The sequence below is a fragment of the Sceloporus occidentalis genome, unplaced genomic scaffold (genome assembly GCF_023333645.1).
Source record: "Sceloporus occidentalis isolate IW3139 unplaced genomic scaffold, rSceOcc1.0.p SCAF_101, whole genome shotgun sequence".
Lineage (NCBI taxonomy): Eukaryota > Metazoa > Chordata > Lepidosauria > Squamata > Phrynosomatidae > Sceloporus > Sceloporus occidentalis.
Genome location: NW_028317081.1, coordinates 1,126,129 through 1,151,036, shown reverse-complemented (window position 1 = coordinate 1,151,036; position 24,908 = coordinate 1,126,129). Strand labels below are relative to the sequence as shown.

At 40.4% G+C, this 24,908-nt stretch overlaps 1 protein-coding gene across 1 annotated transcript in view; it reads right to left on the bottom strand.

Annotated features, from left to right (window-relative positions):
- LOC149283774 (WD repeat-containing protein 70-like) overlaps nucleotides 1-24,908 on the bottom strand; it is a 106,670-nt gene that overhangs the window by 13,574 nt on the left and 68,188 nt on the right. The window contains exons 10-14 of the mRNA XM_089497275.1: nucleotides 15,017-15,116; nucleotides 13,511-13,595; nucleotides 11,751-11,889; nucleotides 2,801-2,901; nucleotides 2,008-2,087 (exon numbers count right to left, since the gene is read on the bottom strand). Coding sequence (XP_089353401.1) covers nucleotides 2,008-2,087; nucleotides 2,801-2,901; nucleotides 11,751-11,889; nucleotides 13,511-13,595; nucleotides 15,017-15,116 — 505 coding nt within the window. The remainder of the gene's footprint in view (nucleotides 1-2,007; nucleotides 2,088-2,800; nucleotides 2,902-11,750; nucleotides 11,890-13,510; nucleotides 13,596-15,016; nucleotides 15,117-24,908) is intronic.

The window sequence follows — 24,908 nt, the reverse complement described above, 5'->3', positions numbered from 1 at the left end:
ACTTTTGTTTTTCCTCTAAATTTCACTTTCATATTTCATACTTTTCAAACAGTGAAAATAGTTAAAGGATTACTCCAAATTATGACTCCTCCCCCAGCTGCCTCTTCTGAAAGCAGGGGGCATACCTCAGTATGCTTCTTGCACATGCTCAGTAGAACACCCTTTCTAGTGAAGGGAAGCAATGGCATTCAATGACATATTGGGTATTTAAACGCTGATGTTTTGTTTGTATTCAGTGACTTCAACTGGAGGGCAACTACTGGTTTTAGTTAAGGCAACCAATGACAGGAATACTCTCATAGATTTTATTGTAAGTTCTCTACTGGAACTGATTGACAGCTTTAGCAGCCAATTAGAGATAAGAAATTTCGGTTCATAAAAGAAAATTTTGTAGAATGGTTGCAAATTCTGTGCAGGTAAATGTTTTCTTTTTTGTTCTTCTTCCCTATTGTAAGACTGCCTATTAAAGTACTCGCATAGGGTTACTGACAGAGTACTTTATTATGCATTATTCCATAGTAAGGGTGTCAGGGGCATAAGACTGTCCCCTAAACCTCTGGAACACTGAAGAAACATCGCTGAACACTACATAGAGGGGCATTAATACTCTTGAAAGCTGGTGTAAGAGTATTACTACAAGCCACAATACTCATATTTTGTCACTATCCAGAACACATGGCGGCAGTAAGGGATATATTTATGCGGGGTGATGCCCTAGCTTGTCATTCTTTCTAATTAATGTTGGGGTATGAGGTTATTTCCCAGCTCTCCGCTCAGAAGGGCGCGTTGCACGGGCTGTGGACGGATGTGTCTGTTAAGCACAATCCTCTATAGTGTAAAATGGCCAGCTGGAATAACCACAGGACAGTGGGGAGCCAGATTGGCACAAAACTGCGGTAGAATGCTTTGTTGGGCACATGTCGCAGGGTAACTGAATGCATTGGTGAACTGGTAACTCAGTTGCTCCGATTGAATAAAAAGCATTAACCAGCAAACTCGTGCAAGGAGATCCTGAAGGACGCTGCTTTGGTTATAATGTAACAATCACATGTCAAGTTGTTTATGACATGCAGACGATTTCTTTTCTTATCACCAATATATTTTGGATATCATCCGGCAAACTCACACCTCCACACACTTTGCTGGTCTAATGTTATTTGCGGCATAGCACAAACTTTTAGATAAAACTGTTCTGTCTTTATCTGTTGTCATGCCTGGGGAACGCATTGGATTGTCTACATATTAAAACAAAAACGTACAAAAGTAATGATCTATTTCACTTCTCTATCAGAAATATTCTACGTATTGATTAATGACAGGCCTGGTTGATCTACCTGGCGTCTAGGAGGGATATATTAGGACTGCCAATAAAACACACAATGGTTGGAAGACTTGCATATCATATCCTGAAGTCAGTGTAGGTCAAAGTTCCTTAGTTTTGAACCATGTAATGAGCATGTTCCTCCTGTGCCTGCAAACATCTGGACTCCAGTTACAGCTGTTACCAACAATGAGGTTTGCTGAGTAAACCATGAATATTTCGGTTCAATGGTTTGAATCACGGGAATTGGTAAGGGACAACTATGGAGGGTCTTTCTTGCAAGAAGAGCCATATTGGTCTTGAATGGTGCATTGTTTAAAAGGACATCCCAGCCATTAGAGGACATAATAGTCATTACTATGACCAACATTGAGGCAATTCCTTTTGAATTTCCAGATGCTAAGGATGGTCAGGTTCCCAAATAACAACATGAGCAAAACACAATGGATATGGGACCATACATCCGATTAGCCTCCAGCCAACCTATCGCAATCCCGGCCAAACGATGGCTTGTGCTCACACAACTAGGGAACACATCAGATTACCTCCTGAAAGGTCTATAGAACTTGAACGTTAATTACTTTAGATCTTAGCTTCTTTGGCTTTATAAAAGAACAACCTAAGGACAAGGTGTTTCTGAGCATTTATGAACCAATATCCCACTTTTCCAGGAGGTAAATACTCACGAGTAATAATGTAGTCCTGGGTAAGTGTTTCAGCTTGCCGTTCCTTTCTTTTTGTTTTAACCACGCAGAGCTTGGCTCCTCTGAGTAGAAAAAATGCAAGAAAAAATAAATAAAACATAAACAAGGAAACATTTTAAGTAAATACTCACAATATTTTAGTGAACGTTTGAGCAAAGTCTTTGCTGTCTGGGTTAATACTGTTATTAGAAGTCTCCCACAAATTTTTTCATCATCACTGAGCCTGCTGGTAACTCAGATTTGATGGGCGTAAAGGAGCTCAGCAATTTGCAACCGTTCCAGGGGTCTGTCCAATATCTGCGCCCCAAACAAGCAATTCAACATTATGGGGGGGGGGGTATTGAAGCGGCAGTCACAGCCGTACGGCTAAACGTCTGCAGCAGGAACCGTGAACCTCAACTAATCCCTTTGCTCCCATTGACAAGGACTGAGCGAGAGTTTGGTACGCAGCACAGCATCCACTGTGGAATTAAAATTGTGTAGATAAACTTGTTATCTGTGCATGGAAAATATGCTGATTAAAGCTAAAAAAAATAAATTAAACTCTATACTATCAGAAAGACAAATGGCATCATCGACTAACCCATGACTCAAATGAACAGCTACATTGAGAGTAAATTGATTTGCATGAGAAATCTGGTTATAAACATGACAAAGATGAACTAGGACAATACACTTCCACTTATTTTACATCTTAATTCATTGAATCTGTCGCACGGTATTGTTCTCTACATGTATTACGATCACTGGGGTTAGTAACTTGCACAAAACATACCTCTGGCTTTTAACTGGGTCATAGTACACTTTGACTAATCCGTTGCCAGTTCCCACCATGATCTGGTTCAGTTTGGGATGCCAAAGACATCGGACGACACTCTGGAATAAAGCAGAATGTCAGACAATGACTTCTTGAAAGTTGTGGCTCTAATTTTTTTGTTGATTCCCCCGGAAGAACACTCTTCATTTCGAGATGGCTCCGACCATAAATCGAACGTATATCAACAGTGGATCATTACTCGTCTTTCAAACAGATACCGAGCACATAAGAGATGCACTTTGTTAATAATGCCCTTGGTGCTCAAAGAGTTAAAACCAAGTAGTGCGTTTGGTAGAGCGAGGCGTAGTGAGAAAACACAAAGTTATTTGGCTGGCGCTTTATGTAACCCTGTCGACAGAATCAATGTTAGTGAGATTGTATTATACAGTTTACTCTGTTGCGTACATCATGTCACGGTGCATCATTCACAGCGCGGCCCCCGCTTGCTAAGTACAAGTCTGACAAGCCTGGGTCCAAACGGTCAATACGCTAACTCAATGCAGAGAAAAGGATACCAAAAATACATTTCCCAATATGCCTAATTATTAAGAATTCTCATTCTAGGAAAACACAATAATATTACATTTTTTCATAAAACATGTCAAACGCATTGATTAAGGGTCACAATAGTTGAAAGTCCATGTTTAGCTCACACACGGGCTAATAAGGAGACCAGATGTCTTGATATTTTTGTTTGTGTCTCTTTATAAAATAAAATCATTTTTCAGGATAAATTAGAGACCTAATTTCATTCCGAGATGGGATTTCTCGTGAGAGAAATTTTAACTGCTAGCAAAATATTAATAGTTAAAACATCGTTACTTTGTATCTCAAACTTAGATTGAAAAAAGGGGGAAAATGACAATATTTTGGTTTAAATGAACATAAAATATAATATTTGGAATTGGTCGTAACAAATCACAAGATGGCCATAGGTGAAATTGAGTCCCTTCTGCTCTGTAGCCCCACCGACATAAACTGAATGCATTAGAACAGAATCTACGGATCCTAACGGGGATAACGTGCCAGCGACGAAGCGTCTTCACGCATATAGTTCATGTAGGTTAATGCAATGAACTTACTGTCGAGTGGAGGTCCGTGCTCTGTGCCATGTTTCCATAGGAAATACTTTTCTTAAATCCGTTCCCCATTTATTAATGGAATTACACTTAATAATAGGAGGAACCTTTTCTAATAACGAGTGTCATTTAGAAATCAGATTGGATCCATTGCATTGAATCTAAAACATCATCCTGTATTGTCAGGTCTGCTATTTGATTCGATGCTAAACAAAACGTATATATTTTTAAATAATTGAAACGCTCCCATCTCGGCTGCTTGAATTTAGCTTGCATGGCTTTAAAAGATAAGATCCGACTGTCTGAATATAAATCCACAAGTGTTATAGAGGACAGAGCACTTTTAACGCTAAAAAAAATAAAATAAACGTGGCATTTAATTTATGATCAGATGAACGCCTCATGTCCTCCCCTCCACTAGATGCAGAGTTTGGCTCCAGCGTCGTTTGGGTGAATAAATCGGGGGTGTTTATACATAGCCCAGTGACTTGGGAGTATGGGTGCCATTCCTGCTTCTTAGGGATGTTAGTAAAAAAATCAGTCTTGAGTACTATTGCGCATGCGCCGCATGGTTTACCAGCATGGGCATGTGTGCTATTAATGATACAGAGGCTGGTTCAATGAGCGTCAGCTCATCTGCCCAAATACTGGCGCACCCTAGAGTAACACAAAGGCCGTCTGCATATGCAGAGCTCGGGGCCCTGAGGTTGGTGGTATATAGCAATATAGTCATTTTTAACCAATGTGTGAACACACAGCTCACGATCCAATTCAGAACACAGCCTGAACGGGTGATGGTTTTCTTTTGGAGGACAACCCGGCCGGGCCACCCCGCTGGTCTGTGATGTTATGAGTCCGACTTGCTGCGCATGACCAGCCGTAGCGAGGAGACCTGTCACACCGATGGGCCCGGTCACACTCTGGAGACGCATGGCTACGCTACGGCTGCCTACATTTTATTTTTCTCATATTCACGGGTTTTGAGCCTGTTAATTCTTTAAGCCCCAGAAAGAGTGAGTGAGCGATGCTGCCTCCCTATCGAGTTCCTTAAACTGTGGGCGAGTGTACCCAGAAGAAGCCATACTGTTTTCAAGACAAAGGGCGGCCGCACCAAATATGTGCATAAATGATAAAAATAAACAATAAAATGATCAAATAAACCACACAAACACAATTTCCTCCGTGGGGGTGGCTTAAAGGAGGTTTGTGATATTTGTATATGTTAAAAAAAAAGTGAAAAAGTTCTGAATCTAAATCCCGTGCAGAATAAAGCGTTCGATGAAAAAAGGTTTCTGCCTTTATGTTACCGTCACGCTATCTCCTTCTGTCTGCGCTTGTACCGTCAATGCATTAAAGGAACAAAATTACCCTAAATATTGACTGTCCCAAAAAAGCTGGGAGATACGTGGTGCAGAGTGATTTATCTCCGCATAATCTGCCTGCTCTTCATACTTTGGGCTCTTTGGTTTCCTCTGTTTCTATTACTTTATTTGTATTATTGGATTTTATTTATATAGCCCCAGGAATTTACGCAGCACTCCTTACGACTAAGACAACCCGATACGTTAGCTGAAGAGGGCCCTGCTTAAAATCTTACAATCTACACTTTTGGGGAAGTTCTAGAATTCTATATGCTGAACAAAACTGTGTTTACAAGTAAAAAAAAGTGATATTTATGGAAAACACACACTATATATATATCCCTATCAATCGGCAAGATGTCTGGCTCCTGGGTGTCTTTTATACAGGTAATGAGCTGAGATTAGGAGCACTCTCTTAAAGGGAGTGCTCCTAATCTCAGCGTGTTACCTGTATAAAACACACCTGTCCACAGAAACAATCAATCAGATTCCAAACTCTCCCCCATGGCCAAGACCGAAGAGCTGTCCAAGGATGTCAGGGACAAGACTGTAGACCTACACAAGGCTGGAAAGGGCTACAAGACCCTCGCCAAGCAGCTTGGTAAAAAGGTGACAACGGTTGGTGCGATTATTCGCAAATGGAAGAAACACAAATCTCCCTCGGTCTGGGGCTCCATGCAAGATCTCACCTAGTGGAGTTTCAACGATCATGAGACCGGTGAGGAATCAGCCCAGAACTATACAGGAGGATCTTGTCAATGATCTCGAGGCAGCTGGGACCAAATTTACCAAGAAAACAACTGGTAACACACTATGCCACGAAGGACTGGAATCCTGCAGCGCCCGCAAGGTGCCCCTGCTCACAAAAGCACATGTACCTAACTGTTCAAATAAACCTACCATAAAAATTATAGACTGTTCATGTCTCTGTCAGTGGGCAAACGTACAAAATCAGCAGGGGATCAATATTTGTTTTACCTTAACTGTGTGTATATATATATATACGGGTAGTAGAAGCATTATTAAACACTCATCTACAGACACCAGAAGGCTTGTTTTTCCCTCAGAAGTCTCATGGTGCTGCCACAACCACAAGGGATTCTGGGTAGGCGCATGCAAATAAGATCAACAATAATCACTTATATATACATACATACATACATACATACATATATATATATATGTATAAAATAAAGAAAGACACAACAATAATCTCCCATGGATAATTAAAGATGACCAATATTACAAAATCAAACAGTGTTCTATATGTACCATAATTATTTCATAATTCATAATTATTTGATATATCATGGTATTGATACACATGATTATATATCCCCTAGCGTTAAGGAGAATGAAGAAAACTTCTGGACAGAAAATCTGTGTTGACCGATCTCGGCTTCCATGAGCTGAATGAAATCTCTCCAAAATAATTATGCTAATTAACAAACAAAAAGCACAAGCTATAATAAAGACATTTATATTAATATATATATTAATATATTATTATTATTATATTAACGGGCCCTGGCTGAAATCTGCCATTGGTCCATGGGTAAGAGGCATTGTATAAGCATTACAAAACATAACATTTTGAGGAAAATCGACATGGATAGTAAAGAAAGAGGCGATTTTTTTGTAAATATCTTCCTCCATCAGCCTGCCTAGAAAATAATACCCTGGGTATTTTGAAGGCTAATACCAGCAGCTTTCGCAGAGACAGCTCCACAATACCTTTTTACACCCTCTTGTAAAACCGATCGTAAACCAGTTGTAATACTGTAAGAAGCTCGTATGCCGTAAATAAATTCATTAAGTTAAAGCCAAGCTAATCCTATCAATTTATTACGACTATTAACCAAGCCGACCCCGCTCCTGCCGCTCGGTCTTATTACTACACAAACAGAGAGGATACTTGGCATTCCCACCGACCTTTGTATTCTCCTTGTACATGAAACTGTTTATTTTCTTAGCCTCCGAGCAGATGTACAAGGTGTCTTTATAGGCCACGGATTAGCGCAAATCGTCTGATGTATAAACAGAGACGGATGCTGCGTCGTGTCAACTCCATCGCCTCCTATTAATCACCGATATGTAGGTATGCAGCCTTCTGGCCTCCGGGTTTAAGAACGTTACTCGCTTCGGTAGGGCAGATAACCGCACACGTTACGGGACCTACACGATTTACTGATGCTTTATAAATGAGTCGGTAATTATTAGTAGTGTTGTTACGGGTGGCACTTGAACACACTCACCATGCTTGAGGGGGGAATAAAGGGCTGATAGGGTATCCAAACTGACCAATAACCCGGTGAATCCTTTACGTCATAATCATTACGTCATAATCATAATGATCTTACCACAATGTAATTCATACGTCAGTATCTGTGCTGTTCTAACATATCTGGAAGCCATGGATGGATCCAAAGACTGATCTCAAGGACAGCACCGGCAGAATTAAGGCTCAACAAAAAACGCAGATGTACCCCGCGTGCCGTGCCGGACCCCGCGTGCCGTAGATGTCAGCACTGTTGTTACTTCAAATTTCCGGGTAAAGTCCCATGCAACAACTTCTCTGTTACTTTATATACTTTATGGCTCTTTGCATGAGTCTGAATTCATTTAATACCTTTCTGTGTTCCTGTTTGGACGTATAAAAATCAGAACATAGTATAAAAAATATAAAATAATAAATAAATGTAAAAAAACATGACCACCACAAGCCTTGGGTCAGTATGCTGAATATAAAATATGAGAGAGCGTACATAGCCTGATCTAGGCTGCAACCCGCATAACATCTTGGAGACATGTTCTCGGAGTGGTATGTGGAAGTACACGTTGATGTGATTACATGTCTTTATACCAGGTACTCAAGTGACTTCTGGAGATTACCAGATTGGCTCATCATAAGAGCGGCGTCAAGAGATACTTTTCTATGATACTCCTCAAACGAGTCCTGTCTTCAAAACCGGCCAAATCTATAAAAAGACCTTATTTCATGAACGCAACGTGTGAACGCAGACTAAACACATTGAGCGACGTTCGAAAACGACATGTTACTCAATGTTGGATATGGAATGGTGAGAGTAAACATAAAGCGGTTTTGTTTTCGCCACTGGCATGGCATTCCTTGAGCAGAGGTTAGAGCTCACCACGGAATGATTGTGATGAGGCATCAAAAGAGCTCGGCCTCCTTTGGCAGGGCATCTAGAGTCGGCTAACAAGTGGCAAATCATCAAAGGAAGCTAATTCAACATGCACCTTCTGTCGAGTCGTATGTACATTCCTCCTCGTCTGGCAAGCGGCCATTTAAAGAAATAAATAAAAAAGGGATAGAGTTTCAGAGAGAGAGGAAGTGAAAGGAAATAGCAGGAGAGTGTCGGACGTGGAGCTAAATATGGGATACAAGGTGAAAAGCTCAATCTTTTGCCTACAGAGCGTAAGCTTGCGAGCCGGGACCTCTTTACCTAATGCCTCGGTTCGTCTTAGTCTGTCAGTTCTGGTTTATCAGACTCTAGGAATGTTTGTACTGTAAGAAGAGCTGTGGAAATTGTTGGTGCTACATAATAAACGATAATAATAATAATAATAATAATAATAAAATAGTATGTGCTGAACAGCAGCAGATCCAGAGACCCATCAACCAACTCGTGGGTTCCAAAATTAGACTCAGACAGAGGTTTCTCTAGTAGGCACATGAACGGAATAACACAATCTTATGTTCTAAATCAAGAATTTCTAATGGAGAAAAGACCTCTGAGGTCCTGAATGCTTAGGTAATTTTACATCTTCTACGTTAGTTGAACAAAAGGTATCAACTTCGACTAGACTCCATTTCTCTTGGGTTAACATAGCTATGTCCATTCATCTTATTAACTAAACTTCATGAATAGAAGGCAGCGCACACTCTAGAATTAAAGGGAACTTTGGGGAGCTGATACACTTATCCCTTCTATGTTATCAGTTTTTGCCTCTGCTGAGTCTTAATAAAGATGAAGTTTATCCCCAATATTTTCTTAGAGATGCTGTTCCATTTGAACAAAGCATTCATTAAGCTCTCGAGTACGTTATGGAAATAAACCATAGCAGATCAGTCATTTTAATCACATCATATAAACACACAGAGAGTTTAAAGATGCTATGGCAACCACCTATCAGTGCATTATTTTACGTTGCATGACTTATGTGATTAAGGAAGAATACCGGCTTCAGTAAATCAAAGGCTGACGTTTCCAATGCTGCATTAAGTTACAAAAGTGTTAAATTCAGTGAAATAGCTTGAACGGCACCTTTGGCACCTTTCCGTTCTTAAATCAAGTGAATGTAGGCTTTGGGGAATGATCATAATAGTGTCCGCTCCCACGAGATGCAGCAACCGGGAGCTTGCCGACTGTAAGGGTTAAAGGTTATGTTTTAGTTTGAATTATAACCTGCGGTAGGTTATAAATATTTCCAGGACCGCTCTTGGCAAGGAAATCTATTTTTGTCCCATGCTAGGCACCGTAAATGATTCTAGCTATGTCGATCTCTCGTGTATGGAAAAATCTTTCCCGTGTTGGCTCACATATTTGTTACAGTAATAATACCGGCATCGAGCCAAGTTACAGCGTGTTACAAGAATTCATTGACAATGGGAACATACAAAAAAAATGTATATACCTATAGCCCATAGCATATTTCTGTTAATGGGGGGGGGGCCAGAAAGCTTATTATTTTATATACAGCCATCATATACCGCAGCGCAATACAGTATGTTACAAACAATACACTTATAATATAGTTATGTGTCTGATTAAATTAATTTCTATATATTTTTTTATGAATTTTGGGTACTTGCTGACCAAGCCTGCTTGTGGACTATAAATTACACCACCCACAATTTTCCGACGGCTAAGCGTGAGTTATGGGGGTTGTAACCCAATAATCCAAGGCAGGATAATGTTTTAGGATAAAGTCTCATCAATATCTGCCATCCAGACATCCTGACAACATATTTCAGGTGTATTGCAATACATTATATGTTCTCACTCATCCCTTTCACGGTTGCTTTAATAGAGAGCACAGGTAGTCCTAAAATAAATATTTTAATGTTAAACAAGGCATTTTTGGTATTAAAAAATATATATATATTTTTTTTTCTCAACTTATTCTGTAAGAACACCAAAAAAATGACATTGGAATAATTTTGTTGCTGTGATCTGAAAAGACCCCAGATGACCCCAGCTTGATCCTAATGCCTACAGGTCAGTTAGTAAAACAAGAGGATTTCCCAACTAACAGCGAAGAGATCTGAACATCGTCTAACCCGAATGGTTCACTATGAAGGGAGACGCGGCAAAGAGGGGCCGAGTTACCACGAAACAAAAGGAATGTCAAACAAACAGACTTTTGTTAAACATTTCATTCCTACTTCCATTATCCATCAGGTTCACTTGAAGGCCAAATATACCTCCTGTTTACAGGGATTAGGAGTCCCCCCAAGGTATTCATCTTTTTCATTTATCTGTAAAATTCCAGCGCGTGATACATAGAGTGGGTCGGGATTACGAGAGAGCCGTGGGAACGCACAGGACAGTTCACTCAGCACAAGGTGGAGAACGTTAAAACGTGTTTACTAAATGATCATGGAAGCCATGCCATGGAAATCCTTCTACTCCAGGGCATCTTTTTACTTACGGTTTACAAATTAAACTTAAAATAAATTACAAATGATTACCAAATTTGGCCTTGGAATAATAGCTTCTTGAGGGACAAAGACCATGTGTGGTCCACTCTTCGCAAAAAGAGATTAAATGGGGGCGTATTAGGACGGGAACGTGGCTGGGGGACCTCAGGATCTGGAGCATTGTCATTAAGGTGTGGGCAGCACCGTATACGACATAAATTATCTAAAAATTTCACCAAATACTTATACTATAGCACCACTCAACGTTAGATTCCTAATAAACGTCCATGCAGATTAGCAGAAGTGCTTTAAAAGAGACGTCCCAGGCGGAAAATAATCTCCTTGAGCATAAAATCCCCTGCTGTATACAGTAATATAGGTCAGCACTGACAGAAACTTGGTGTTTTGCTCCAATAAACTCTCTTTATCTACAGACCAGGAGGACGCCATTGTTGTCAGTCATATTTTGGGTGACTTTCCTGATCAAATGCCAAACCGAGCTGATTCTTAATGGCAATGCTAATGAAGTCCATTCTTTCATTTAATTTCATTATTCCGACTGGGTGCTTAAGACTGAGGCATTTTATGGTTTCCCACAGGCAGTACGATAACGAATCGATAGTGTTTGTCTAGACTCAGATAACAGAGTCCCCCCTTAAAATAATGTTTGGGCACATATAGGGACATGGCAGATATCAATCCCTACTCTTGCCATGTGCCTATGTATCATCTGGAGAGCCCGCTTACATCTAGCTAAACCTATGGATAAAGGTATGCACGATTCTGACAACATAACTACTTACGGCGTCTGTGACATGAATTTCATAAGCCTTCTGGAAGTCCACCATGCTGAAGAAAATTAATTTCCCGCTGCCGCCTCCTTTCTTCACTGATGTTCCAGTTACTAGAAGTTTATCGTCTGGACTGAAGCAACAATCGCTCCTTAATAAAGCACAAAAAAACAGAACAGTATTATAGGAACTTTGGTCATGAAAATGGAAATGGGACTGATAAAACTTGTGACAGCAATACGAGTATTTTTTCATCCTCCAAATTTACTATAGAGTGAATTGACCAATTCTAGACTCTCGAGCTGGCCCTTTAAACTCGAGATAGAAATTTTTATTTTAGGGCTATTCTTAAGCTAGCTCAGCTCTTAGTAAAATACTCTGTATTAAAACAGCATTAATGCAAACTAATGCAAAATAGTAAATTAATAACTAGTAACATGAATTTATATATATATATATATTTTTCATTATTTTTTTCTTTTCTTCTCTTTTTTCACATGGTTGGAATTCCAAGTACAGGATATTATGGGAAAAGATTTTTTCCTATGCAACTTACTTACTGCTGTTCAATCTTATCAATGAAAAATGATTCTAGTTAGTTAAAGGGACAGCCTTGTTTTCATCTGTCTCTGTCCCGTCTTTTGGGGTCCGACCTTGTAGCCGCTTCACGGGTCGGGTGAATAAACACATTTATTCAGGCACGCTAAGTGCATTTCCTTATTATGACCAGGTTCAGCTCCAAACCCAGCCGCTGCTGGCACCGACGACTATTACAGGGCCAGCAAGGGGTAGGGGTGAAGTCACCAGCCATGGAGTTTCTGGTATATATGCTGTGTGTGATGGTAGGAGTCAATTCTTTATTAAAAGAAAAGAAAAAATAAACCTGCCGGAATCCATGACGACTGGAAAATTCATCTGCCTGCGTGCGCATGGTGTTTTACCAGGAGTCTGATTGTTATTATAATTTCATGATGACTCTACATGTTTTGAAGACAAGGCTGAAGAAATACTGGGTGCCAGATCACTGCAACAAACACATTTACCCTACGGTGATATGATACGGCAGTCTGACAGGAGTCCGCTACATTGTCTAGAACAGTCTTAGTTTAGTAATTATTCAAAAAGATAAGACCTATGCCAAGAACATCAGAAAACGTACATTTTGGGTGGTATTGCATAACTGCAATGCACTAAAGGATTGTCTTTAAGCCAAACACTAAGTGTTATGTTACAGTCTATTTGGCATGTCTGTAAGACCCTCGACAATTCCACCTGTACCATAAGAGGGGGCCACAGTGGGCATGGATAGTCCGGTATTCCTACCAACACCCTCTGTGGGTATCATTGTGATGCTTGTTATAAAGGGAGCAGGCCAAGAATGACCATCAGGCACACTTGGCAAATGCCCACTGTCACGGCCAACGCAAGAGCCAAGCAGTCAGCGGCATGGAACCATGTTATGTCCCAGTCCAGTCATTTACGAGATGTTCTGCTAGAGGACCTATAAGCAGTCCTGATATTTGGGGACACTGGCCGGGACACCTGACAAGTTGGGACATAAATACTTGTCTCACTCATTTTGGGCACTGTGGGCACTTATGATGGTCCTTGAATACTTGAGATGGCAAGGTCCTAGTAGCCCAGGTCACCTTGTGATTATTCAACTTCACGTGCGTTACTTATCGGGAATACACGCACGTCTTAGAAGCAGCAAAAAAAACAAACAAGAAAACAAAACGTTGGACTAGCACACAAACACGCCAAACACTTACACCGGGAAAATATTGGATAAACCAGAGGCTGTATGGAGAGGTTTCTTAAAGTTCCTAATGTCCCACGTTTTCAAAGTGTCATCCCCTGGAAGAGAAAGAAAACAAATGGGCAAACACATTCGAAATGAAGTTCTAAAGTAAATCCAAGGGGCAGTAGAACTGTAATAGAAAAAGATCCCTCTCTGTCCATCTGGTTTTCTCTGCTGTGCAGTCCGTATAGAATGGTTTCAATACCTTAAACACACACAACTATACACCAATATACGCAAATCACACCTTCACAATACCTTCAGCGTTAGCACAGTCTGTATATCTCGTTACAACTTCGTTCTGATATATTCTATATGTACTCCCTCAGGTACTTTAACCCTTTTATGGATCGGTAGGGCTTGGGAAAGCCGTATCCACAATGCCCTGTGGATGTGCTCAGAACCGGAGAGGTCAAACCGTGTAATGTTTTAATCTACACACTTGGCAGGTGTGGTTTTGTAAAACGGGAAGCACATCTGGCTTAGTTGGTCGCCTTCCAACAAACTACTCTAACGCTGGTTTTACACTACCTTACAGCTCGGGTTCTGGATAAAGTACAAGTGAGTCATCAATCTACAGTCAAAACACACAAAAAAAAGGACAGGGTTCCTTTTACCAATTATTCTCAGTTTCTTAACAGGGTCACAGACGGTGGGTTCTGAACGGAATGTTATAAAATCAATACCAGATATGAGTTTTTAAAACATCCACTCTCTTATTCAAAGGCAGACGTGTCTTATACAGATGCTGTAACAGTCACCTCTAGGCATCACGTAGGCATATTCTGCATCAATTTCTCCATTTACATACATAAGATCAGAATCTTTACACATTGTATTTGGTTCTACACGACACATGTGGCAACATATGATGGACAAATGTAGGTCACACTGCACTAGTACACAATGACCTCTGTATAGCACCATAAACTTTAAGCTATTAATTAAACCTGTAGCAAAACATTGATTTGAACGACATCTCATTAACACGTCATCCTTTAGAGCATGGTCCATTACCTTTTTACCCACTACATGCCAACTTTTTGGTCAATCCTATTAAATTGTATAGCACTTCACTCGGGTACACAAATGCCCAAAACTCAAGGGGCAGAAAGCGCATATGGACTGTCACGTGGTGGTGGGAAGTGGCTGAAAGGCATTGACTCCGACATGGTAAGGGGACTGCTTTTCATGCTTTCTCTTGCGTGTCCAAAGTGTTCCTGTGGGTGCACGTCTGAAACTCTCTACTTTTACAAGAGTAAAATAGTCAGCCAAAGCACAGACCACGTTATAAATGGGCTGGGTGCAATGGAGATCTCTTATCTCCCCAACAGGTCCATTGGACGGATATCCTCTATATAACAGGGGGGGAAGATACCCACGGCTGGGATCTGGCTCAGGTTGCGCTACGCATGTATGTATGTATGTGTGTGTGTATGTATGTTCCAGAGAAGTGTACACAAACTTCTACACTTACCTCCACGTGTGGCAAGGGTCACTCCACTATATGAAAAAGTCACGCAGGATGTGTCCGTGCCTGGAACATGCGCTTGTCTGCAGTGGAACTTTGTGTGAACCTGAAGATAAACAACGGAGAAATTCAGATTCACATCATCACCTAAACAAGTCACTTGTTTTCTATGTAAATTGTCGAGTCGAGGCAGAATTTGCAATATTGGAATAGAATGTCCGATCACCTTTGGGTATAATCACGTTTACATTAAAACACAGCGGAATGCCAGAGCCGTGGATACACAGGAGTGATTTTTAACGCTCTTGGAATAAAGCCGTTAATGCGGCTGGGATTACAATTCTTAACAACCCCGGTCCTTCTTCAATGTCTAGGTGGAATAAGCTTTCTCTTGTGTTTGCAAACAGCAGATTAATAGCACACCCCACTGATGCGACTAATCTACTGATATTTGTGTGTTAAAATAAATGATCCACGGGCCAATTCAAACTTGTGGCATTTTTGGTCTACACAACATTACAGAATTTTCATGAATAAGAAGCAGGGCGCTGATTTTATAAACACAAAATGTGTCGGAACATGCTAAATATTAACTCAACAACGCAATCAAACCACTAAGCCTGGCACGCAAATGTATAAAAAAATGCATTAAAATATATAAATATAATTGATACACGGAAAACGTGCCACGGTACATTTTCTTTAATGGGGTATAAGCACCCCAACACAGCTAACTCGACCAAAACTACTGCAAACGGCAAGAAAAACTGGAATATATATTTATTAATAAAGTGTTATTGAACACAACATGGTGAGGAGAGAATATCAAGGTTCCATTCTATATTACCACATGGGGTACATATCGGCACTGCAGGGATCCTCTTTCACTAGATCATGGGTTCATAAACCAGTGTTCACGGTCTAGTAATGGCCCAAGCTTGATGGTATTCTATATGAAACACATCAGGGTAATATAACGGTTACCAGAAAGAGCACGCAACTGCTGTACAAGAATAAAAGCTATACTGCCAACACGGCTCCCATAAACCTAAAGCTTAAACAGGACCGAGTAAAACTCCAACTGAAAACAATCCAAACCAACAAATGGATCCCATAAAAGAGATGTGCCTTGTCCTTAACATGAACAAAACAATATTAATTTCCCTTTGGATGTTTTTTCTATGCAAAGGTTGTTGAGAATGCAGTCGTATTCTTGGAATCTGAACGCATAGCAATCTCCACGTTGTCTTCAAATAGCGAGAGAGCGTGCGAGTATCTGGATTTTGGAGTCTTCATCCTGGTAGTTTCTGTGGCTGCTGTAGAACGTGGGGTCTCCAAAGAGACATGGCTCCCGCTTCTGGCATTGTGATCTCTATACATGTTATATATATATATATCTAAATCTCTAAATCAGCGCACACACATCAAATAGATTATAAACTCTCATGGCTGTAGTTAAAACTAGTTTTAGTCACATTATATGGCCATATTATGCTAAGCCCACCACTACGCCAAAGTACTCCAATGTAGGTGGGTCCTAACGCTAAATACTGTTACTTATATGGAGCTAAATCTTTGCAAGTACATTGCTTACCAGGAGCCAAAAGGCCTCCCTAAACACAGACACTCCTGCAATCTATAGGTTTCCAAGGACCTCACAAATGGAGCACCTGTGGTGGGGAGGGGAGCTGAACCAAAAGCCTGGTCAGAGCTTCATCTTAGAAAGGTGTTTTTAAGTAGTTTTAACTACAGTCATGAGAGTTTATAATCTATTTGATGTGTGTGCGCTGTTTTAGAGATTGTGTATGATTTTGGTCTTCAGCAGCACCCCCTTATAATTAATGCTAGTTCAGGTGAGTGCTTCCTTTTTGTATTTGTTTTTATATATATATATATATATATATATATATATACACACACATATATATACATATATATAGCCACACCTGGGAACTTGTTGGGATTCAATAGGAGGCCACCAGTATCTTCAATCTCTGAACAAGGAGACTGTTTGCTCTCACATACTCGTGCAAGCCCTGCCACCCGCCAGTAGCCATATATAGCCTGTTAACAACTTGCATTTAAAACCTGCTCAACATTTGGAAATCATAGAAAAGGCTATTTTTTCTAAAAAAAATAAATACATAAAATTAACAACAAATTTTAAAACTTCCCAAAAATTCTCTACTCCGCAATAGTTCTTTATAACTTATATTTTGGCTGTAAACAATATAAAGCCCTTGCGGGCAATGTCTGGATCTCATTTGGCCACCGTGCTTGAAGTAACTGTGAAGGCACTACTTCTCATATTTATATATATATGAATAAGACTATGAATAAGACTGCCACTTATTTTTGCTGTAACTAGAATCCACAGAACTAGACTTTTTTTTAGTCAACTATAAGAATGTATCATTAAAATGGATGTGCCGCTACTAAACATTTCATTTTCTATGCACTAAATAAGCCTATGTAATGGTATAGAATAATTATTCCTCCCCATAAAAGTAACTCTGCCCAACTGTTAAGCAGCCTCTGTAAGGGTGGGATGAAGGGACTGGCCTGAACATTGATTATATAATGCTTATTATGCCACAGTTATTAATGAACAAAAGTTTAAAGTAGTTTAAATAAATTAAAGTATTCACCCTAAAAGCCGTGAAGGTTTCCTTTTAAATGTAAATTCTTACGGCTTTTCTTATTTAAAAGACAGCTCTGACGTTTATTCACGTGAAGGTGCAACTGAGAACTAACAGAGCAAAAACAGTTATATATTTTCCGCCTAAAGAATATAAAAAGTGAGTCAATTCACATATGTCTAGAGGTACGCGAGTCTTTACTCCCCGACTAGACAGTAACAATATGTTTCCAAATGTCCTTTCCAAGAACATTCAAAAATAAAGAAAAAATCTGAACTCTGAGCCATGATGAAGAACACAGATCTGAAGAACACCAGACCTGTGACAGGCGTAAGAGAGGACTTGTGTGTTACATTGTCCAATATAAATGGAAGGAACTGTGCATTAGACAATAAATTTAAAGAGATGCGCAGCGCAGGCCAGATTAGATCTCCGTCCTGATGCTAACCATTTGGGACTCTAAGGTCTCAGAGAAAAAAACAAAACCTTCAGCTTTCGATAGAATGGCACAGACTTGTTAAAGGGACAGTATGCTGCCCCCAATCACCCCCACCATACATGAAAGTAAAATACTTAAAAGGGACTTTAATATCCATTCATGACTTTATTAAAATTAAATTTAAACTCTTCTGAAGCTTCACTCTACACATCTGAGCGGGGAAGGTATGGAGTCCAAACAAAGATGAAAGCCACACTGGAGGGGCTCCAGCAGAGCTTGACTGGCGATGTGGTTCTGCCACTTTAAAGCCAGTGGCCGTCTGATAACGTGAGAGCGGCCGATAGCTGGATCTGTGCGGAGACACGCTACGATTTTATTGGCCACAGTGTGCCAGACATCCAGTGTGGGCCTGGGTTTAATAATAATAATAATAATAAAAAATGTCCTAGTGTGGACCAGTCCTGATCTCAATCCTATTGAGAATCTGTAGCGGAATTTGAAAACGCAACGTCCAATCCACCTGAACAACCGACGGAAAATCAAAATCACTCAGACACGGCATGCAAAGCCATTAAGCAGCATTAGCAGTTCTACTAATCCTAACGGACATGTGGGGGGGAATACATTATTTTTTCTTTACTTTTTACCAAAATTAAACCAATGTCACCTTGCAACAATCTCCAAACATACAACTACTTTTATACCTGGTCCCAACCAGACTTACCACATTAACTTCAGAAAACCAATGGCATGATACTGCCTGGGGGCTTCACATGACAAACAGGGGTAGCTTGAGGACAGAATTAAAGAGACGTCCAAACAATACACTGCCACCATCATCTTGAAAAGAGATTTAAGGTGTCTTCTGTACAGAAGGTCATTCCTGGTTTGAAAGGTGGGAGAACCTCAATCATGCGTTCTTTATCTGATTAGGTGGTGGTATAGACGTTCTTAAATGTGGAGCCTGCGTATCATTCAGACGCAGGACATAATACCATTAATCATTTGGTCCAAGCTGCATGTGAAAACTAGAGGGCCATAATAACATAATACTCATTATAATAATGATGGAGCGGCTAGTGTGTCTTGATATATGGTTTTTACGGTGCCTTTTGTGACTGAAAATGTGGATAAGGTAATAGTATGAAAATAATGTTGTGGTTCTCCTGTTTGTTGGTTTGCCTGCACCTGTTGGCCTGCTAGCCTCCAAGCATTGAGCAGTTAGAGAGGCAAAGCATGAGGGTGAATGATATCTGTGCCTCCAACAGACTGGTCTCAGCACTCGTTTTTGGAAACCATAAGATAATGAGACATAACGCTGGGATTGGGGGCAATATCATAATGTTTCCTATGAGGCCATACACATAAGTAGGCTATGCTAGTGGAGGCACCGATCCCACACTCTCACACCACGTCACAGGGAACGAGGCAATCCTACGCTAGAATGGTAGACGTTTGGGACGGGGTTAGTCTTAACTAACTAGGTCTTCATCTCAGATCCCACATAAGAAGCCATGCTCTGTACTCCCATCCTGCAGGTCCAAGAAGCAATGCTCCCCAACAAGGTTTCTCTAATTATTACAGATGGGTCCGTCAGAAAGACTGATCACACTGCCTGCCTGAGGTTAGAGAGGACTCAAAGTCCAGAGCCGGGGGCCACTAGAACATAACATTGCAACATGTTACCTCTTCTTTTAAACTGTTCCCAGCCATGTCACTGTTTAGCTCCAACAACAAGGCAAATCCCATGTCATAGCAATAAGTTCCAAAACATAGAAACCAACATCAACACCCATTGACGTACATGCTTCCCATATATTTTGCAGACTAAAGTGATCTCTAAGTATTAATGTCAATTTCTCTTAGCAATAATGTGGGAGAATGAAATACATTGTGCTTTTATTCAAAGATTTAAGTATATGCAAGGCTTTGAGCTCAAAACAAAATCCATTTGCCGCAGGTGCTCATCGTCAAATATTGTATTAAGGAAATGAACGGTAATTTTTCACAGGCTTTACTCCGCACGTTTGCTCAAGCCGAAGCCCAAAAAAAGTTAATTTGCGTATGCTATTCCAATTAACCCTTTCACGTGCCTGACGTTCAACAGGGAGCTCTGTTTAGAAGATCGGGAGATTCCAAACAAAAGCAAGTGAAAAATTCCAATCTCTGCTAAAAGTTCCATTTGTTGGGAATGTGGACAGGTCAATGCAGGTGGGATATCTTCAGGGAAATATGCAGGGAATATTGACACCTTGATTACTTTTTGGTAAATAATGGCTGTAGAGTATAAACAGAAGATTGGGAATTAAAAGAAACATACACTAAATTAGCGTTTCTGTTAAGTTCCGTGGATAGCACTATGAATGGCCTGATTTTTTTTGTTTTTACAGTGACAGTTTGCCCCAGGTACAAAAGAACTAGTTGGAATGTCAACAAGTGTTTTACAATGTATAGATAGTAAGGGTTTTGTCTTTAAATAACTGTATTTCTGTATTAAAGCTAGGCAGGTAACACAGCAAAGCATTAAGTCTGATCGGAGACAGGGTGGTCATCAGAGACCCCAACACGGTATCATCCATGTTACTGAGGGATCCTTCGCGCCATGTTGGTGCTGGCATTAAAGCTCCATTAGAGCGCCGGTACGCTCTCAGCTCAGTGTTGGTAATGCTGGCAAAGGGGGATCCAAGATGTCAGCAGACAGCCTTATCTCTTATGTATCGTTAGAAAAACTGAAGCAAAAAACCCAGGACATATTGTAATGGCGTTTGTGACCACTTTTAATGGATGTATTATTTAGTTCTAAGGGGCTAAGTGACAAAAAAAAACCAATAATACATATGGTGTATATAGGTGTAAAAATAAAGATTTAGGAAAACCTGGCATGGGACAATTTGTCTATAAAATGCCCCATAGTTCTATTTCTCCTGTATGCTACATATTTATATTGTTAGTTGGCTACCCATCTCGGGGGGGGGAGGACAGTGGCAGCATATCTCGGGGGGGGGGGCAGTGGCAGCATATCTCGGGGGGGGGGACAGTGGCAGCATATCTCGGGGGGGGAGGACAGTGGCAGCATATCTCGGGGGGGGAGGACAGTGGCAGCATATCTCGGGGGGGGAGGACAGTGGCAGCATATCTCGGGGGGGGGAGGACAGTGGCAGCATATCTCGGGGGGGGGGGGGACAGTGGCAGCATATCTCGGGGGGGAAGAGTGCTAGCATGTTTTTCGGTGCTTTTTTAAAGAAAAAAACTTTTTCTTTAAAAAAGCACCAAACTTTTAGGGGGCGGCCTGTATACGAGGACGGCCTATATCCGAGCCAATACGGTACTTTGAAGGTCTTCATGTTCGCTGGTGTTCTTAGAAACTTTGCCCAGTATAGCACAAAATCATCATATTTCATAGATAAGGACATTGAACATAAAAACGTGTCCGTGTTACTTGAATGTGTTTGAGAGTTTTGTTTTTAACATAATATTTTAACCTATTCTTAACCTATTCTTTACTGAGGGTACTTTGGGTGATTCCACTAATTTTTACTGTACCCATATATAGATATATATTTAAATGTTTTAATTCGGAAACAAAATTCGCTATTGTCACCCTCTCTCACACTCAATGTCTCTCTGACGACTGCTTCCATGTTTCAGCCTCCCAGTCTTCTTCTCGGCAGCTTCTTGTTATTCTCCTTTTTCTTCTCCCGGCTCTCCCCTGCATTATCCTGGCTCTTCCGTGTACTGTCGTAATAGGGGGAAGTCTCGGCGCACACCCTCTCACCCGATTGGAGGAATGGGGGAAGAGGCCGGCTGTCGCGGCCCCGTCCTGTTGTGGGGGTAGTGCTCCAGGCCAGAATAATGCAGATGGATCCGCGTAGGAGGAGAAATGTAGAAATGTTTCTGACTCGCCACAGGTCCGTCTGCATTATTACCGATCGCCCTCAAGTCCCGTGAATCCAGCCTTGCGTTTAGTGTAAACTGTGAGGCGTTGATTCATAAAGGGCTTCGGGCATGGGGAGGGTGAAAGTAGTTGCCTATCTACGTCTGCGTGGAAAACAGTTCCAAACTTTTCTAAGGGTGACCCGTTCTATGCGTAAGCAGACAGACAGGGATCACTCGCTGCAATGCAATCTTTACCTAGATCAGTAGCGAGGATCTTATAAGGAACATTCTAATGGCCCATAAAACCACAAGTATAAATAACATAATTTTGTATGTACTTTAATATGCATTATTTGCCTGTTAGAAATAAAATTAAGAAAAACACACACTTCGTTTAGAAGACAAAGCAGCGTACCACCTCCTCCACTGTCTACATAAGGGGCCTGTTTTGTCTCCATGAAGCAGGCAATCTTTGGCAGAAAAGAGATCCCATTTAAATAAATGGGAGCACTTTCTGTGCATGAACTAATTGAGGTCCGATTCCCGGTACCTCCTCAAATCTCAGACGACCCAGCACAGGAGGTGGATGGTGGTGAGTACCACGCACGGTAAAAAGGAGATGTGTTGGACTTAACGTAGTCAAGGAGCTGGGGGGGGGTGCAAATGCATGGGGTAGGTACCGCCATACATTTGCAAGGGGAAGAAATGTTAATTTAAGAGAGACGCTTAATATGCATTAAAGTGATGGCTGAAATGACCCTAGATGCCCTCTCCAGATGCTGAAAACGATGTGCATCTTAGTTAAAACCAAAAGTTATTTTAAAGCTTTACCGACCCATTAAATTAGCAAGAACTTAATGATATAATATAACCAAACATTTTGCCTTATATGGCAGACAGAATTATTCGTTATGTTTATAAATACATAACATTAAGAATAATAGTAAAAATGTTTGGGAAAAACTGCTTATATGAAAAATATTTAAATTATCTATTAATGGCTTAAAAAATGAGTCTTCTCTTAACTGGTGCCTTGTTTTCCATTTAAAAACTACTTCAGGTGCCAACACAAATATTAATAGTTTGATTAAATCCAAAACTACATGGAAATACTAAAGCCCTGATTTAATATTTACATTTCTTTTGAAAATTGAAAGAAAAAAAAAAATCTACTTTTAAAGGGCCAATACCTTCTACGGTAAAAATAAAGCCCAACAGCATGTATTTAGATTTTTTTGTTCCTGTTATTAAATTACCTTTTACATTTTTAAAACCCCCCAAGCATGTTTTATATAAGAAAATGAAAATAGAAATAGACTTATTTCTATGAATTTTCTTTCCAAAATGCTACCTTGGCTTATTATTATATGTATGTATGTATGTATATATATATACATACGCATTATTTGGAGAAATAATATGTTTAAGGCCAAATTTATAAACGTTACATGAATGCCATGTGTGAAATTGGTTGAGAAACATTATTATTATTATCAAACAGCAATTGGAAAGGGCAAATCCCTCCCTAGCTCTAAGCCCAAAGACCACCATAAAGGTAAGATAAGGAATAAGTACCATCAGAAACATGGAATCTGCCCGCAGATAATGGTCCAGGTTGTCCACCAGCTATAAGACTTTAACCCTTACTATGTTTTTGGTTTGCTGTCTGTTACAAATTATTTTCATTTATTTGCATAGCCCCACAAGTAGGGTTTCTATAACCCATCAGAGATGTGTAGAAAGGGTGACAAGTGCCATTGCTATAGCATGAAAAATGATTCCCACCAAAGCCTAATAAATTCACACTTGGATCCAGCCAGATGCCCTAACAGTCTACAAGCCATGTTATTTCACACATTCTTTACATCCCCGACAGAGTTAAGGCAAACACACCAACATTAAGCATTTTAATTCACAGCACCGCACTGGCTTGCTGAAGCCGACCAGAAACCTTTGCTAAACATCCGTCATGTGCTCCATAAAACAAAGGCATTAATCAAATGATAATAATTCCAAGGCCGCTAACTGGACACAGCTCAATAAATTATGTGTGTCCCGGCGGACTGTCCTAATCAGTTTACCTTCTTGTGTTTTCTTAGAGCAGAGGTTTCTGTGGTGTGTCTGAAAACCTACTGTAGGAAAAATCCCCGGGGAGCAGAAGTACCCCGAGTTTCTCAGGCTCGGAGTGCTTTCAATCGAATGCAACGCCTTCCTTGTTAGTAAATTGTTTCCCTGGGATCCTCGGAGGGAAAAGGATCGGCTCCGTTAACTTTTGTTTCAATTTTCAAATAAAGAATACGGTTTCTTAATGGGTCGTTCAACGAAACCAGGAAAGGCTGCATTAGTAGCACATCCACTAGCATCAGAGCACTGGATTCAATTAAGATAAATTAGCAAAGCAGTTCTGAGTCGTGAGAAGAAAAGCACACGCTATATTTTCAGGTGATTGAATCCATAAGAGGAGCAGAAGTCTTTTACAAGGGAAATCCCATGAAAAAATATTTTTGAGTATATAACCCAGCGCTATAGATAGAGAGTAATGCCGGTTGGCATTGATAAAAACCTATTTTGTTCCAATAAACTCCCTTTATCTGCAGACATGGAGGCCGCCATTGTTTGAAGACCATGTGATATTTGGGTGGCTTTCCTTGCTCAAACATCACATTGAGCTGATTTCTTCATAGATATGCTAATGTAGCCCATGCCACCGTAGACTTTCATTATTTAGAGTGTAAGTCTTTGCGATTTTGTTGTTTACCGCAGGCAGTATGATAAGAAGCAAGATTGCTTTTCTAGTAGGGAAGAAAGCCAGAACACAAATGGCTAATATGCAGCTGAGATATATGCAAAACCTAGAAATGTTTTCAAAAGAAAACCACAATATTTTTGAAGACATGTTTTTGATCTGATTTCTAGTAATAGAACATGGCGGACACCCCAACCC